Raw genomic sequence first — 15,438 nt, forward strand, 5'->3', positions numbered from 1 at the left:
TTTCCCTGACTTTTTAAAATGACTTTTCTGAAATGCAAAGTAGACCTTTATTAAAAATAAAGTAATACTTTAAAGAGCTGCATTAGTTTCCACTCTAAAACTACGTACTTTAAAGGCAGCTGATAACAGGAAAAACAAAGAAAGGGAGAAATTAAATGGAGTAGTTGTCTTATTAGATTTACTGGCTATAAGTCTGCAAAATCCATCCTAAAAATAAGAAAGTTTAGACTATCTTGAAAATGTAGTAGGATTGATCAGAACTTTTGTTAGTCATCATAATCAAGGGCTGGTGAATGTAATAACTCCTTACCTTAAAAGTATTTATTGTATTTATTGCCTGAAGAGACCAGAAGAGAGGTAAAATGAGGGGGGGAAATACCGTTTTAAGTCTGTAAAGCATTACTTGGGGGGAAAAAAAAAAAAAGCAGGGAGAGGGTAATGCTGGGGAAGGACTTGTAGAGATGCACGTGTTTGTGCTGAAGCAGCAGCAAGGCAGGTAAAGGTGCTGGTCAAACCCGCACAGGGCATTGCTCCTGACTCGAGCTGCCCGCTGCCACGGAACTAGTCCAAACTCAGTGTCATAACTGTATTTGCTCCCCTCTGAAAGCACTTGCATGTGTCAAGCCTTAAACGGGGATTGTGATGAAATAACAAATGTTTGTTAAACCTTCAGCTCAGTGCCTGCTTACACCAGGGCTGCTAGAAGAAAATTAATGCCTGTTTAAGGAAGACTGTTAAGGTAACGTTGTCTTCGGCGAAAGCTCCTCTGCCTGGAAGGAAGCGGGACGGGCGGCTGGCCGGAGCGGGGCCGGGGCCGTGCGCTCCGGTGCGATTGTCACCGCTCCGCCGGGGCCGGCCCCCGGGGCGCTCCGGGGCTCGGTGCCGCCGCCCCGCTCGAGGGGCGGGACCGGCGGGACTGCGGATGGGGCGGGGCGGGGCGCTGCTTCCTGGTGCTCGGTGCCATTGCCCGCTCGGGGGCCGGGACCTGCGGATGGGGAGGGGCGGGGCGCTGCTTCCCGGTGCTCGGCGCCACTACCATACTCGAGGGGCGGGACCTGCGGATGGGGCGGGGCGCTCCGGTGCTCGGTGCCATTCCTCTGCTCGAGGGGCGGGACCGGGAGGCGGGGCGAGTCGCTCCGGTGCTCGGTGCCATTGCTCTTCTCGGGGGGCGGGACCAGTGGGCGGGGCGGGGCGCTCTGGTGCTCGTTGCCATTGCTCTACTCGGGGGGGCCGGACCTGCTGGCGGGGCTCTGCTTCCCGGCGCTCGGTGCCATTGCCTCGCTCGAGGGGCGGGGCCTGCTGGCGGGGCGGGGCGCTCCGGTGCTCGGTGCCGCCGCCCCTCCCCGCCCCCGCCCCGCCCCGCTCACGTGCGGCAGCGCCGTCAGGTGACTCGGGCCGGCTGACCGGAGCCTTCCTGCCCCGCTGCCCGCCGCAGCCAATCAGCTGCCCGCGCAGCCTGGCGCCGGCCAATCAGCGCGGCGCTGGGCCGGGCCGGGCCGGGCCGCCGGGCAGGAGGCGGCGCTGGGCCGGGCGCTGGCGGCTGAGGGGCGGCGGGCTCGGGCGGACATGGCGCTGCAGTTCGGCGGGGCGGGCGCGCCAGGCACAGCTGAGGAGCCGGCCTTGGTGGGGGGGAGCTTCGGGGCTGCGGACTCGTTCCCCAAGGACTTCGGCTACGGGGAGGAGGAGGAAGAGGCGGAGCTGGAGGGAGGCCCGGGGCCCGGTGGGCCCGGGGGCGGCGCGGGCGGGCCTGGCGGCGGCGCGGGCGGGGCGGACTCCAAGCCGCGGATTCTGCTCATGGGGCTGCGGCGCAGCGGGAAATCTTCCATCCAGAAGGTGAGGGGCAGCCGGCGGCTCCCCGCCTCTGCCTGCCGCGCTGCCTCTCCGGCGCCGAGCTGGTTCTCCTGCTGTGCTGCCGTGCGGGCAGTTCCTGCTCTTTATTGTGGGCCCATGTGGCGAAGTTCGAGCGACGGGAGCCTCCTCCTTAAAGACGTTTGCTTTCCAGAATGGACTCTGATCATCTGCCCTAGAGAGGAAGGTTGTGTAGCATAGGTTGTAGCCTTTGCATCTCTTCACTTTTAAGCCTTCAAAAGTAAAAAGTGAAGATAGTGATGTGAAATATATTGTATATAACGAGGTGTTGTCTTACATGGTACAGGTGTGTGGTTTTTAGGTGGTGCTTCCACTCGGAAGAAGACTTGAGCTGTTGTTCTGCCCTTTGATGTTTTGGAAGGGACTTCTGCTTTTGTGTGAGCAGAAGGAGCCTCTGGTTTCCTTTAGCTGCTTGACGAGTAAACGAGAGTCACTTGGCAAGGAGGAAGCACAACAGTTCTGGTGCCTTAGGTTTGTTGGTAGCTTTGTTAAGTCACCGGCCTTTCTTAATAAAAATAAGACAAAACTGACTTTTCATTTGCCACGTAGCTCAGTAGAATTGCAGTGCTCAGAGCAATCTTTGTTCTTCAGTGTGAATTTTATGTTTGCAGTCCCTCTTGTGAACTTCGCAGGTGATGTTTTTATGGGAAGATATTACTAGTGAGATGCATCAGTCTCAGCTCTAGACTTAAGGGCTTCAAATTTGTTTCAGATGCAAGTGTGAAAACCTACTGAGATTTCTCTAAAGGTTTTGTGCAGAAAAGCCTTTTTGGACATTGCAGTGTAGCAGGTATGCATCTGCTTTTTGTAGCAATCTTATGCAGACTGCTTGGTTATCCATAGACTGCAGTAAACCAGTTCTGATTTCAGACTCTCATAGTGAGAAATCTTTTCCATTGTGCTCTGCTGAAACACAGTGGCAGACTGGACTGTTGTTGCTTTTTAGCCTTACCAGTTATTCCCCATTATTTAGGTCAAATGCTCCCACTGTATGTGCAAATGTACTGCTTTGACTGAGAGCCTTTTTTTGACTCTTTTAGTCATATGAATGGTATTCGTTGTAGACTCTTAGAGATCTTATTGTATCCACTTTTGAAAAAATGGAACCCTAAAAGCTAGAGGAGGACAGGAACTCCAAATGGCAGATAGATTTTAAGACATTACAAGTCTTTATAGATGAAGCTTTTGGACTTTTTTTATGGCCAGGATTGGTAGTTTTCAATTCTTTGAGGGCCTATTTCAGTAGTTGTATAGGAAAGGAATAGTGTCATGTTGAATATGTAATAGAAGGACATAGAATTGATCTTTTGCCATTTAGTTACCAATCTTACTTAGGAATTAGAAGCTGTGATTCAGGTACCTAGGAGCTCATTGTGATGCTGCCTGGGCAAACTTTTTTATCAAGAAATTTCTTATTAACAGTGTCTCTGCTCTTAAATCTCTCTGGTTCAAAAATGGTCATTACCAGACCCAGCCCTTCTGTCTGGGCACTCACTGTTGGTCCCCTTGCCAGAAAAGAGGGTATATGCAAGATTAACAGTATTGGGGAAAGCACTGACTTTGTGATTATCTAGAAATTTCTGTGAAAAACATGAATTATTAAATAATCTCATGCTTCTACTGAGAGCAGTATTGACAAGAGGGCTCTCACAAAAGAAAAAAACATGGAACTCTTTTTTTCCACTTGGGTCAATTGGCTTTTCCATACTGGTGTAATCTATGAATATTCAGTAGCAAATTGTAGGTAGATTTTGGGAATGTAGTGGTTACTTCAGTTCATAAACATTTTTGTGCAGACTTGCATAACTGGACTTGCTGTACTGATGTAATAGGAAACTGGAAAGAGTTCAGGTGGAGAACATCAATCTGAAGAAATGTGTTATTTTGGGAATAAAGGAAAAAAGAGGTGACAGTGTTGCTTCTCAGAGACTTAGCAGCTTTAAACTGAATTTACTAATTCTGTCCTGCTCTTGTGGGAGATGCTGAGTTCCAAAAGAAATGTTGATTTCAGAATACTTTAAAACTATGCTACAAACCTGCAAGAATGCAGTATAGCTGCTATGTATCCAGAACTGTTCTTACTTTTCCTTCCTGCTGTTTAAAACCACATTTAGACCCTGGCCTCCTAAGATGTTTGCCCCAAGGAAATAAATTCTTTTCCTTGGCCTTAAAAATTTATGTTGAAGTATTACTTTAAACCTCTCTAAACTGTACCAGGTGTGGAGCTGTTTGTCTTGCAGTTTATTTGACAGTTTGTTGCATCAGGTCTCTAATGGATGAGTTCTGTAAGTGTATGAAACATTTGAAGAAACTGAAATTATCAAGTTTGCAGTCCCTATTGTGAAGTTTTTAGGTTTACCATACTGTATATGAAACTTTTATTTTTTGCACTGCTAGTGTGTGACTGCATTATTTGGAGTACATTGTTTGGAGGAAATTTGATGTTGTCTAGTTGAGTTAGGACAACATTCTCTGTTGACACTGAGTGTTTTTGCTACAGGCTGCTTTTGCTGGTTCTGTGCAAGGAAGGGTTAAAATCCCAGTGGGGCTTTTTGAGTTTTAACAACGAGTATGTTTGTCATCCTGCAGCTAAACTGTTTTTACCAACTAGTGTGAAATCCTTCATCCTTTCTTTAGTGAACTCTCACAGGAAGTTCCACCTACACACGAGGAATTATTAATTTACTGTGTGGATGCCTGAGCCCTGGAACAGGCTGTCCAGAGAGGGTGTGGAGTCTCCCTCACTGGAATTACTCAAGAATTGTTTGGATGCAATCCTCTGGGATGACCCTGCTTGAGCAGGGAGGTTGGATCAGATGAACCCACTGTGCTCCCTTCCAACCTTACCCACTCTGTGATTCTCCAGTCAAAAGGAGCTGTTAATAGATGGCAAACTACCTGTTTGGGCCTCTGAAACTGAGATGTTATTTTTGTACACTTCTATTGTAGTCTAGGAACCATCTGATTATATTGTCTTTTAACACTTGACACCAGACTAAAAGCAAAATTTCCTTTAGGAATTTCTAAGACTGGAAAGGAAAGGTTCTTAAAAGCTTGCAGGTATTTAATTAACTGGCTTTATACCAGATCTAAATATGACAGAATTTGAAAACACTGTGCTAGCCTTGCAGGGAAAGGAAGAGTACTGTGAATGTCTGTGTCTTCAGCCAGTAGTGTTATTTGAACTTGTGAAAATGTTTAATTGTATTCAGTTGCTTGGTTCTTTCAGGGGGTGGGTAATTTCCTTAGCTGATGCTATTTGCCAAAAGGAAGCTGTACCTTTTAGGATGGATAAACTTATTTGTAAAATTCAAGTCACAAATCTTTCACTAATTTTTTCTAATAAGGTAAAATCTAGACTTTTATTTGTGTTCTTTTAACAGGTGGTGTTTCACAAAATGTCTCCCAATGAGACTCTGTTCTTGGAAAGTACCAACAAAATCTACAAGGATGATATTTCCAACAGTTCATTTGTGAACTTCCAAATATGGGATTTTCCTGGACAGATGGACTTTTTTGATCCAACATTTGATTATGAGATGATCTTCAGAGGAACAGGTGCTCTAATATATGTTATTGATGCCCAGGTAAATACAAATCACAACAAAGTTTTATTTTTGCTTTTTCTGCAAAAGGAATGTTGGAAGGGGCCAATAATTTATATTTTTAGCTAAGTTCAGAAGGCTTCTCGTGTATGAAGGGTTGCATTGGCAATCTGACTTCTGGTGTGTGGTTTTATTTTGGGGAAGTGACTGGACATACACTACTGGTGGAGAGAGTGGAAAAGGGCTTGTACTCTGATAATAGTGAGTGCCTGCCTGGCTAGAAGGTCTGAATTATCCCTTTATTTTGCTCTGGAATTCTATTAATAACAGCACACTTCTGACCTCAGTTCCTAGTATTGGTACTACTGCATATCAGGTAGCTTCTAATAAACCATGGGAGGTTACTGGTTATTGGGACCATCTGGAGATCACTGCTGCCTGTGCTGGAATTGAAGTGTAAATCACTTTTTGCTCTGTAGTCTGGTTTTGTGTAGCTGAGCTTTGTATAGCTAATGAAACTTAATTGACATAAAGAATCTAAACTGCTTGGATTTGTGACATGTCAAGGTATTATCTTCTCCCTTACTTCTATTTAGTTACAGAAGTGAAGTTCTTGCACTGAAATATTTTGTATTTGTGCAGAATGGAATAGTTATCAGGCAGCAACTTTGTCATTCATTCCTGCCAAAACTGATTTACAGGATGACTACATGGAAGCTTTAACAAGACTCCACATTACAGTTTCAAAAGCCTACAAGGTCAACCCAGAAATGAACTTTGAAGTTTTTATTCATAAAGTTGATGGTTTATCAGATGACCATAAAATAGAAACTCAGAGGGATATTCATCAGAGGGCTAATGATGATCTTACAGATGCTGGGCTTGAAAAGCTTCACCTTAGGTGAGTTAAAGACTCTGGCATATGTGGTTCATACTGTTGCTGATGTGCAAGATTAAAGGATTTCAGATGTAACACTGAACAACTGCAGCAAGGTCTGGGGTAGTTTCTGAATATTGAACCAGTTTGTGTTAATAGGATACACTGAGTTTATGGACAAGCCTCAGCTGCTAGGCTGGCTAAAAAGGAGGCAGGCTGCTGTATCAGATTCCAATCAGCAGATTTATCCATACTGGGTGATAATTGAAAGTCTTTCTCATTCAGTGTAACAGATTTGTAACAAATTTGTGCTTGTGGGCTGGAGGGGCAGGGAAAAGAGAGGGGACCCTCTCTGCATGCTAGTTCTGACTTGCACTGACTTTTTCCTGTTATTAATGTGATTGGTTCTAAAAGCTGTTACTTGATATTTGGCTCACCTTTATGGTATCTTCTACAGACACATTTAAAACAAACTATAATTTCCCTGGTTTTGTTGTTCTTTTGGTTTTTGTGGAGCCAGTATCTTTTGATGTAAATGAGAAATAGTGGAAGGCCAGGAATGGGACTGAAAGAAATCTGATTAAGCATTTTTACACCTTTGTGATAAGCATTCTGTGGGCTGTGTTCTAACAATGTTCCAATTTTTATCTTTGGTCTCCTGTCTCTTGAGGATGGGGAAAATCTGCTTCATGTGCACTCCAGCTGCTCAGAACTTAAAATCTATGTGCAATATCCAGACATATTTCTGATAAAGGCAAAATAGCAAAATAACAGGCCTGAATGTTAGAAAACATAACTTTGCCATTTCTGTTGCAATTCTGAAATACTTTTAAATCTTCTTCTATTTTTTTCTTTCTTTGCCTTTCCTCATCATCTCAGCTTTTATTTGACCAGTATCTATGACCATTCAATATTTGAAGCCTTCAGTAAAGTGGTACAGAAGCTCATTCCACAACTGCCAACTCTGGAAAATCTACTTAATATCTTCATATCAGTAAGTGTTCATCTAACACAACTTTGAATGAAATGTGCAGAATGGTAGGACAAGTCCTGCTCAAGATTGCTGGCTAGATCTGCCCTTGAGACATCTGAGTGGTGCTCATGTAGGTGTACTCTGCTGACCTGCTTTTCTCTATTAAAAGCTCTTTACCACAGCTGAATTGTACTGGTGTGTGCTTTGTGGGGTTTCTCTAAATATTGACAAAGTGTATTTTGCCTGGTTATAGCAGCTGATAGAAGATTCCTGCCAGCAGGGTATGCTGACTGCTTTCCTAAGGCACTCTGTAGTCTAACCTAGCTCTATTGGCAAGAGACTTTTTTGATAATGTGAACTTGGCTTTAGCTGTCTTTCATTTGACCTGTGAGGCTTTTGTCCTTATTCTTTCAGTGTTTGTGTTTTTTGTGCAATTACTGTCATAGAAATTTGCTGCTCTGTACTTCTAATCAAGTAAAATACCACCCTAGAGAAAAGACCATCTCATTTAAGTCTGTGAAGCCATTGCAGGCATGTAGACAACAAAGAAAAAACCATTTTTATCCAGGAGGATTAGACATGTCCCCATGTGCTACCATGTAATGCTTGTTTGTTAGAGGACTGTTTGTAGTAACCTACCCAGTGGATTAAGGCCATGGTGACCTTGCCCAGTGCCATGAGGATGTGGAGTGTAATCCTGGTGCCAGAAGGATTGTATGGATATTCTCAGGTCACTGTCCTGGCTATTCAGACTAGCTAGGAAGAGATAAGGATATTCACTTCTGGTGAATATAAAGGAAATAAGCATTACCAGTAGTGTATATGCAGTAAATTGAGCCATAGAAGGCACTTTACCAAAGTGCTCAGTTACAAATGGCTTTGTGCTTTTCCATAGGCATAGTGTGGTACTTTTCATGGATTTTTAAGTTCAGTAGCTGACATAGTTGCTCTGTGTGTTTAAACTGCATGGCAAATGCTTTATGCAGAAACTGAGCTGCCAAGATACTGCAAGCACAAAATGTAAGAATCAGCATAGTACTATGAAATATCTCATCTCTGAGTTCCTTAGGTGGATATGAATTATGGCTCTTCTGGAGTTAATAGAAATACAGAAGAGGTAAATTGCTGGATATGGATTCTGGAATCATAGTAAAATGTAACCTTAGTAATGATTAGTTAAATAATAAACTTAAAAGAATGGTAACAAAGTCCCCAGTTTTATTTTTGTCAGCTTTGTGATGTTGATATCTACTATGACAACGATATTGTATTCAGAAAGTATATGCTTTAAATCTTGAATCTGTCTTAAGCCTCTAAATTGCTTATATTTAAACTATTTTCTGCTACTAGGAATGTGAAAATGTATGATTTGAGATTTTAAAAATGCAGCTATTTTAAAAATTCCTCCAAATTCTTTCTCTTTCTGAAGAATTCAGGCATTGAAAAAGCTTTTCTCTTCGACGTAGTCAGCAAAATCTACATTGCAACAGACAGTTCCCCTGTGGACATGCAGTCATATGAGTTGTGCTGTGACATGATTGATGTAGTGATAGATGTTTCCTGTATATATGGGTAAGTGATGAATACTTTCTGGAAAAAAAAAAAATCTCAGAAGGTGTAAAATAGGTTGCAAACTGTGCTTGTTTTGTCATGCAGCAAAATGCTATCAATTGGTATTTAGAGCACATTGGTTCTGTGAGTAAATAAAATAAATCCAAATGATTTGGCAGCATTTATACTTGGTTTGTTTCCCTCTACTCATGGCCCTAGACAGATATCTGACATTTCTAGGAATTGTGTTTCATGTAAAATCTGAATGCTGCTTGTCTTGTTTGGCATGGTGGATGCAAGTACATAAAGACCTGCAAATAACTGGGGTCAGTAGCACACAGTAAGTGTAATTTGCAGTGACATTTTGAGACTTGCTGCAGTCTGAGCAAAACAACATTTGTGAGGTCAGCTCATCTCCTGCTGACTTTCTGTGAGGGATGCATATAGTGGTAGTATCTCATAATTTACAGCAGAATTATACTTCCCACTGGACTTCTGAAGTGGTAACTTATCTTAGAATTGTGATTGTAGCCTGGAAAATGCAGTGCTACCAAGAAAATACCACAGCATTTAATGGTCTGGCTCCTGATGGGTTGATCCAGGGTTGGGTAACTGTTTGGGTTTTTTTCAGGAGTGCTTACAAGTAACTTGTTTTACAACATTTGTTTCTATAGTAATTTAACTAACACTAATAACTTGAAGGTAGAAAACAGCATCCTCATCTTTTCTTGTAAATGCTGGCTGGTTTGGCTTAAGACAAAAAGTGTGCTGCTCCATGTTTCATTCTGTGCCCCAGCCTCACTAAGGAAGCCTTTGCTTTAATTTACATGAAGTAATTTCACTGAGATGTCACTCCATTGACATCAAAGAGTGCACACTGGTATCTTGCTTTCCACTGCTCTTTTATGATAAACACTACATAATGAAGGTCTCTGCTCTGCTCAGATCTGACTTTCCTGAGACACTTTAGGTCTGATAATGGTCTTACTCACTGATGGTATTAAGCCCTGCATTGCAGGTTCTCCATTTGCTTAGCTCAGGATGAGTAATATTCTTCTAACTGCATTCAGCAGCTATTTCTCTTGGAAGTTACATATGCATGCCTATTAGATTATGCCTTGGGTTAATTTGTTCTTTTTTAGGTTAAAAGAAGATGGCAGTGGAAGTGCTTATGATAAAGAGTCAATGGCAATTATCAAGCTCAATAACACAACAGTCCTGTACTTAAAGGAAGTAACAAAGTTTTTGGCATTAGTTTGCATTCTTAGAGAAGAGAGTTTTGAGCGCAAAGGTGAGAATTTTCCTGCCATTGAGCAGCTTTTAGCTGATATTTTTATCAGCTCTAAAAATATTAATATGATATTTTTTATCAGCTCTAAAATATTAATATGACTTTGCAAGTCACCTGGATTTTTGTGTGAGCAAATTTGTATAGTTTCTTATGGGAGGAATTTTTTTATTTCTTGGAGATATAATGACAAATTTAAAATTATGATTTCATCACTTTAATCACTGTTCTCCTGCCAGAGTGGCTTGTGTAGCTAACATGAGCTGTCCCTACCATCAGTTTCAGTGGAATCAGTAGTATGGAACAATGGTCCCCTTACCTACTATTTGATCATGAATATACACCTTGCATTCCAAATTAGTACCTTTTTTTTTCCAAAAACTGATACAATTCAACTAAATACTAGCATCAGTCAAACTTCATTAAATACTCCAAGTTTATACTAAATAATTAGGAAAATACCTATTGATGAAATTTACTATTGATTTTGAAGCTCTGTTTATATAAAACTGCCAATCTGAACACAGTTTTTCCTCTCCTTGGCAGGTTTGATAGACTACAATTTCCATTGCTTCCGCAAAGCCATTCATGAAGTTTTTGAAGTAGGTGTTGCCTCCCACAGGATCTGCAACCATCAATCAAGCACCTCAAATATGAAAGCAGTGACTCACAATGGCACACCTAGGAATGCAGTCTAAAGGAAAGCTAAAGACCTTGGATAGACTTGTCAGCTCTTCACTCCAAAGTTTTGTGGAACAAGAGAAGAGTAGTCTGAAAGCCTGAAGTATGTTTCAGAGGAGAGTGGTCCTAACTGTGGAACAGCAGATTGTAACTCATGTTGGGCAACTGAAACTACTGTGAAAATACTTTGAGGCCAGTGGAGCTAGAAATGCCAGTTTGAAATCAGCTGTATTGCAAATGCAGTAGGTTTTCAGTTTGGAGTCCTCTTTTAACAGTCTGTGTCTGACTGATTGCCTGGTCAAAACTTACAAACAATTGAGTTGGGTTTTGTGTGGAGCACTGAACAGTCACTTGCTTAACTTTTAAAAGTTTTTTTTAAATTAATCTGTAGAATATCCTCTTTTGCTTAAGATTACCTCCTGTCATGCAAAAGCAGAATTAGTGTTATTAAGGCTTGTGAAACTCAGGCTTTTTGCTTGCTGAGGCTGGTCTCACAAATCATTCCATTAAGTAGTTCTTGTTCTTGCTGGTGTGCTCATAGTTCTCATGAATTCTGTGCTTGTTAAGTGGATGCAAGATAGAGAGCTCTGTTCTAGTGATCATGTGTTTGTTTTGAGAACTGATCTGGAGTTTTGTTTTAAGAGAGAGTGATACTTTGCTTTCAGACCACACTTCTTGGTATGTCCCCTTTGATGGAAGGGAAGGATTAAAATCAGAATAAACTACCTGCTCTCTTTTGCAAAGACATGGATGTCATAAATCTGTGTGATTAATCCTATTCATGAAACAACTGCATGGCTAACTAAACTGAAATATCTGCCATCTGTTGGAATAAAGCAGCCACTTCCAGCTATTCCCAGGCCAAGAAATTACAAAGTTATTGACTTTTGATGGTGGATCTTTCTCCACTCTCTGACTGATAATCAAGACAATTCCTAGCAAAATGTCTGAGGGTGTTATCTGTGCATGGCAATTAAGTTCACTGTGCCATAATTCACTAATAGTACTGGACTTTGGAAGTACATTGATTCTGTGCTATGACAAACACCTGCTTGTTTGTCTCTGTGCAATCTGACTAGAATAGTGGTTTTTCTGATTTTGTGAATTCTGCTGACTTTCATACTATGGGCAGTATATGTGAATTCTTTAATTTATTGGTATTAGTAGTGCAGATGTCATTCTTTACACCAGCCTTGCTGTGCAGGAAGCCCAGCCACTGGCCCATAAAGACCTTGCCTCCTTTTACCTGTCCCCTAGGTGTTGCAAAGCCATTGGACCAACTATACAAGTCCCACTATAAAAGTTTCTGCAAGAAGAGCTAATTGAGGTGATCTCTGCAACTGGTGTATTTATGTGGTCAGGAATAACCATGGGACTGCTTCTGTGCTTATAGAATGAACTTCTATTGATCTATGTAAAAATGAATATACATGCATTAACATTGGGGTGTATGCACATACTGTGTAAATGATTTTTTTTTTTTTTTACAGCAGGAAACTGGAATTCAAGTGCCCTAGGTCTGTTCTCTTAAATGTAGGCTGATCCCCTTTTTGCTAATGGAACTGCAGAGCTTTCTTTAAAAAGTGCTGCAGGCTCATAAAGATTGGGTTTTGTAGTTTACAAACATTATCACAATTCAAATTCTGAAGGTAAGAGAAGTAATTGGCCAAGTGACAGGAAGCAGGAATCCCCATTTGTGCAGTGAGTTTTCCATGTTCTAAGTACATGCATATGTTCTCTTTCTTTTCACCCACTACAGGATTTTGTGCTAATAAAATGGAAAAAAAGTCAAACTGTAACACTGTTTCTGCTTGTGTTTATGAACAAAAGTCTATAAAGGCCTATGAGATTAAGCAAACTCTTCAAAGCCATGTTATCTTTATGGACCACTTAAAAAAGTTAAATACCACATTCCCATTTAGTCAGCCTTAGGTTTCATCTTAATTAAAAGCTGACTCAGTACTGAATACTTAATTTTCAGGCCATGACTCTCGACAGTAAAGGCACACAAATGATTGAGTGACTTTTCCTTTTCATGAATTGACAGCTTTAGACTGTGTTCTGGAATTCTTCCTTCTGGTCTGCATGTTGTGGTGATTTACTGTGTTTTGATTTGGTGCAGGTTTTTTGGCCATTGTTGACCTTTTTCTAGAATCATTGCCCTTACTAAATGGTAGCATCTCAAAAAAATAATACTGCTGTTTTCACTCTTACCTGCACAGTATCAGCTCTAAAATTTACATTTGTCTCTAATAAGAAGTACAATATTTCTTTAGTTTACTGCACTAAGTCAGATGCTGTTATATGAGGAGTGTGTTGATAACCTGTTGCTGCTTTAGTGAGGCAGTTTTTGGCTTCTGAAATTTTTATGGTGCCAAGGAGGAGGAAGGTTGGGAATTAGGCTTCATTTTCTTCATTGTGCAGGAACTTCTCTCCTTCCTGTGCTGACCTGCTGCAGGGAGAGATGCTGTTAGAGAAAAGGGAAGACAGTTTCACTGTATCTCCAATAAAAGCACTGAACTTGTAGAGGAACCCATCAATTGGGCTTTCACTTTTCTACCTTTTTTTCCCCTTTTTTCCTCCTCTGAACCTGTGGTGGTATGGATGTTTTGGGATTTTTTTTAGCAAATTGAGGACATGCTTTTCAGGAGAAGAACAGTGCTGCCAGGGCAGGGCACAGGCAAAGTGGTAACCTGTGTGCTGAGAGAAGGAATTATATGCAATATTTGCATTTATAAGCCTATCAATTGCAAGTGTTTTGAGAGATGGATAATTTTGATTTCCATTCCAATCTTTGCATTGTTGGGCTCTGGGCTGTTGCTGATGCCTGGCTGAGTTTCCCATTGTCAATTCTCAGCTGTACACAGGAGAGGGAGGGAGGGACAGGCCAAGCCTGGGAGAGGGGGCAGAATAATCCCAGGCAATATCTCTCTGCTGTTCTGGAGGTCTGTGAAAAATGAGGTTCCCTTTCCTGGTAAATATTAAAATTTAATAAAAGACAATAAGAGACAATAAAGCAAGAGGTTACAAGGACTGGGTGCTTGGCCAAGAGCACACCTTAGCTCAGAGAACACTTTGTTAAATGCATCAACCTGTTGCATATGCACAGACCTTCATGCATTATTCACAAACATCCCCTCCCAACCTGTAAATCAACATTTATAGCTTTTTAAAATTATTTTTCTTGTGGTTCTTTCCTGTTGGCCCACTTGCTGATAACAGAGATCAGTAAATTCCTTCCCTGGAGTTCTGCTGATCATCATCCTGATCTTCCTCCAGATAGGATAATCCATGAATGTGCAGAGTTTTCTGATTATCTTTTTACCATTCTCTGAGTTACTTACATGAACAAAAACTTTTTACATCACCAAGAAAAAAAAAAATATTTATTACACTACCATTCCTAAATTTTGTTAATAGCAGAACTAAAAGAAACTATTAATTCAGCAAAGTTTTCCAGTGTTGTACACACAGAATGTCTGACCCTGTGTGACAGTGCTGGGAGGTGTCAGCTGGACTGACCCCTGTGTGTTTTCTCATTTAGGAAAGATTTTATGTTCTCTTTGGCTTTGAGTTTTGTGCTTGGAGTCCCTGCTTGCTGTAGATGGTGCACTGGTAACGTGTCTGCAGCAAGATTGAAAAAAATGCTGCTGTGCATATGAACATCCCTCCCTTCCTTTCCTTCTCTTGTCCTTCCCAGCACCATTTCCTACCCTGACAGTTGTTCAGATGGGCAACAGGAGAAGCACAGCCTGTAAAAAAGGAGTTCTAGAGGTGCCTTTTCTGAATGCTGATGTTTTTTGAGGTTTACATTTGGTAAAAATCTCTTGCACTGTCTGTATAAACAAGTTGGAAGCTCGACTTGAGGGGATGCTAATGGAGTTTGCTTGTGGCAGTAAATTTGGGAGAGGCACTGCAGTAGGACCTTGACAAACAGAGGCTGGGGCAATCACCAGCTGTGTGAAATGTGAAAAATGTTGGATTTTGCAGCTGGGGTGGGTAACCCTGGATGGGACAGATTGGAGAACAAAAGGCTGAAGAGTGTCATGGAAAGTGAAAGTTGCTGTCTCATAATATATGGCTAAATCTGTAATTACCTTACAAAATACTTTCAGAACCTTTTACCCTATAATATAAAGAGAATGATGTTAATTCCCTTGTTTTGTGCCACTTAGGGGCAACTAAAAGAGAAGCTATTCCAGTCTGTCCACACCTTGCTTGACTTTGATTTTTACAATAAAGTTTTTATTGTTGATGTTGTGCCCATCCCACTCTCCCACCATCACTCCCCCCACCCCCAGGTGTCTTTGAGGCTGCTAACTGATTATTTTTATCTGAAATCTGCAAGAGAAAGTCAAAGAGGAAATATTTGCATTTATAAGCCTATCAATTGCAAGTGTTTTGAGTGATTGATAATTTTGGTTTCCAATAGAAGCAAGGGAAAGTCTCACTTCTCCATACACACATTCATTCTTTTGAAGATCATCCTTGTGTTAGGCCAGACAGTTTTTGACCTGGAAGCTAATCTGATTTCCAGTCTTTCCTTCACCCCTTCCCTGTTTATTGTTGGTTTGGTTTGCTTTTTGTTGTGTGGATTTTTTTAAAAAATATACCCTTTGATATATTTGCTGCATATACTATTTGATATAAATAC

General features: G+C 41.5%; 1 protein-coding gene across 1 annotated transcript; it reads left to right on the forward strand.

Annotated features, from left to right (window-relative positions):
* The first annotated feature begins 1,507 nt into the window (after nt 1–1,507).
* On the forward strand, nt 1,508–12,583 carry RRAGC (Ras related GTP binding C). Its single transcript, XM_079325719.1, has 7 exons — nt 1,508–1,833; nt 5,253–5,456; nt 6,116–6,315; nt 7,171–7,285; nt 8,694–8,836; nt 9,958–10,106; nt 10,650–12,583. Exons 1-7 carry the CDS (start codon nt 1,567–1,569, stop codon nt 10,799–10,801), a joined length of 1,230 nt encoding a protein of 409 aa, XP_079181845.1. The 5' UTR covers nt 1,508–1,566; the 3' UTR covers nt 10,802–12,583.
* Nucleotides 12,584–15,438: the final 2,855 nt, after the last annotated feature.

The sequence above is a fragment of the Erithacus rubecula genome (genome assembly GCF_903797595.1).
Source record: "Erithacus rubecula genome assembly, chromosome: 23".
Lineage (NCBI taxonomy): Eukaryota > Metazoa > Chordata > Aves > Passeriformes > Muscicapidae > Erithacus > Erithacus rubecula.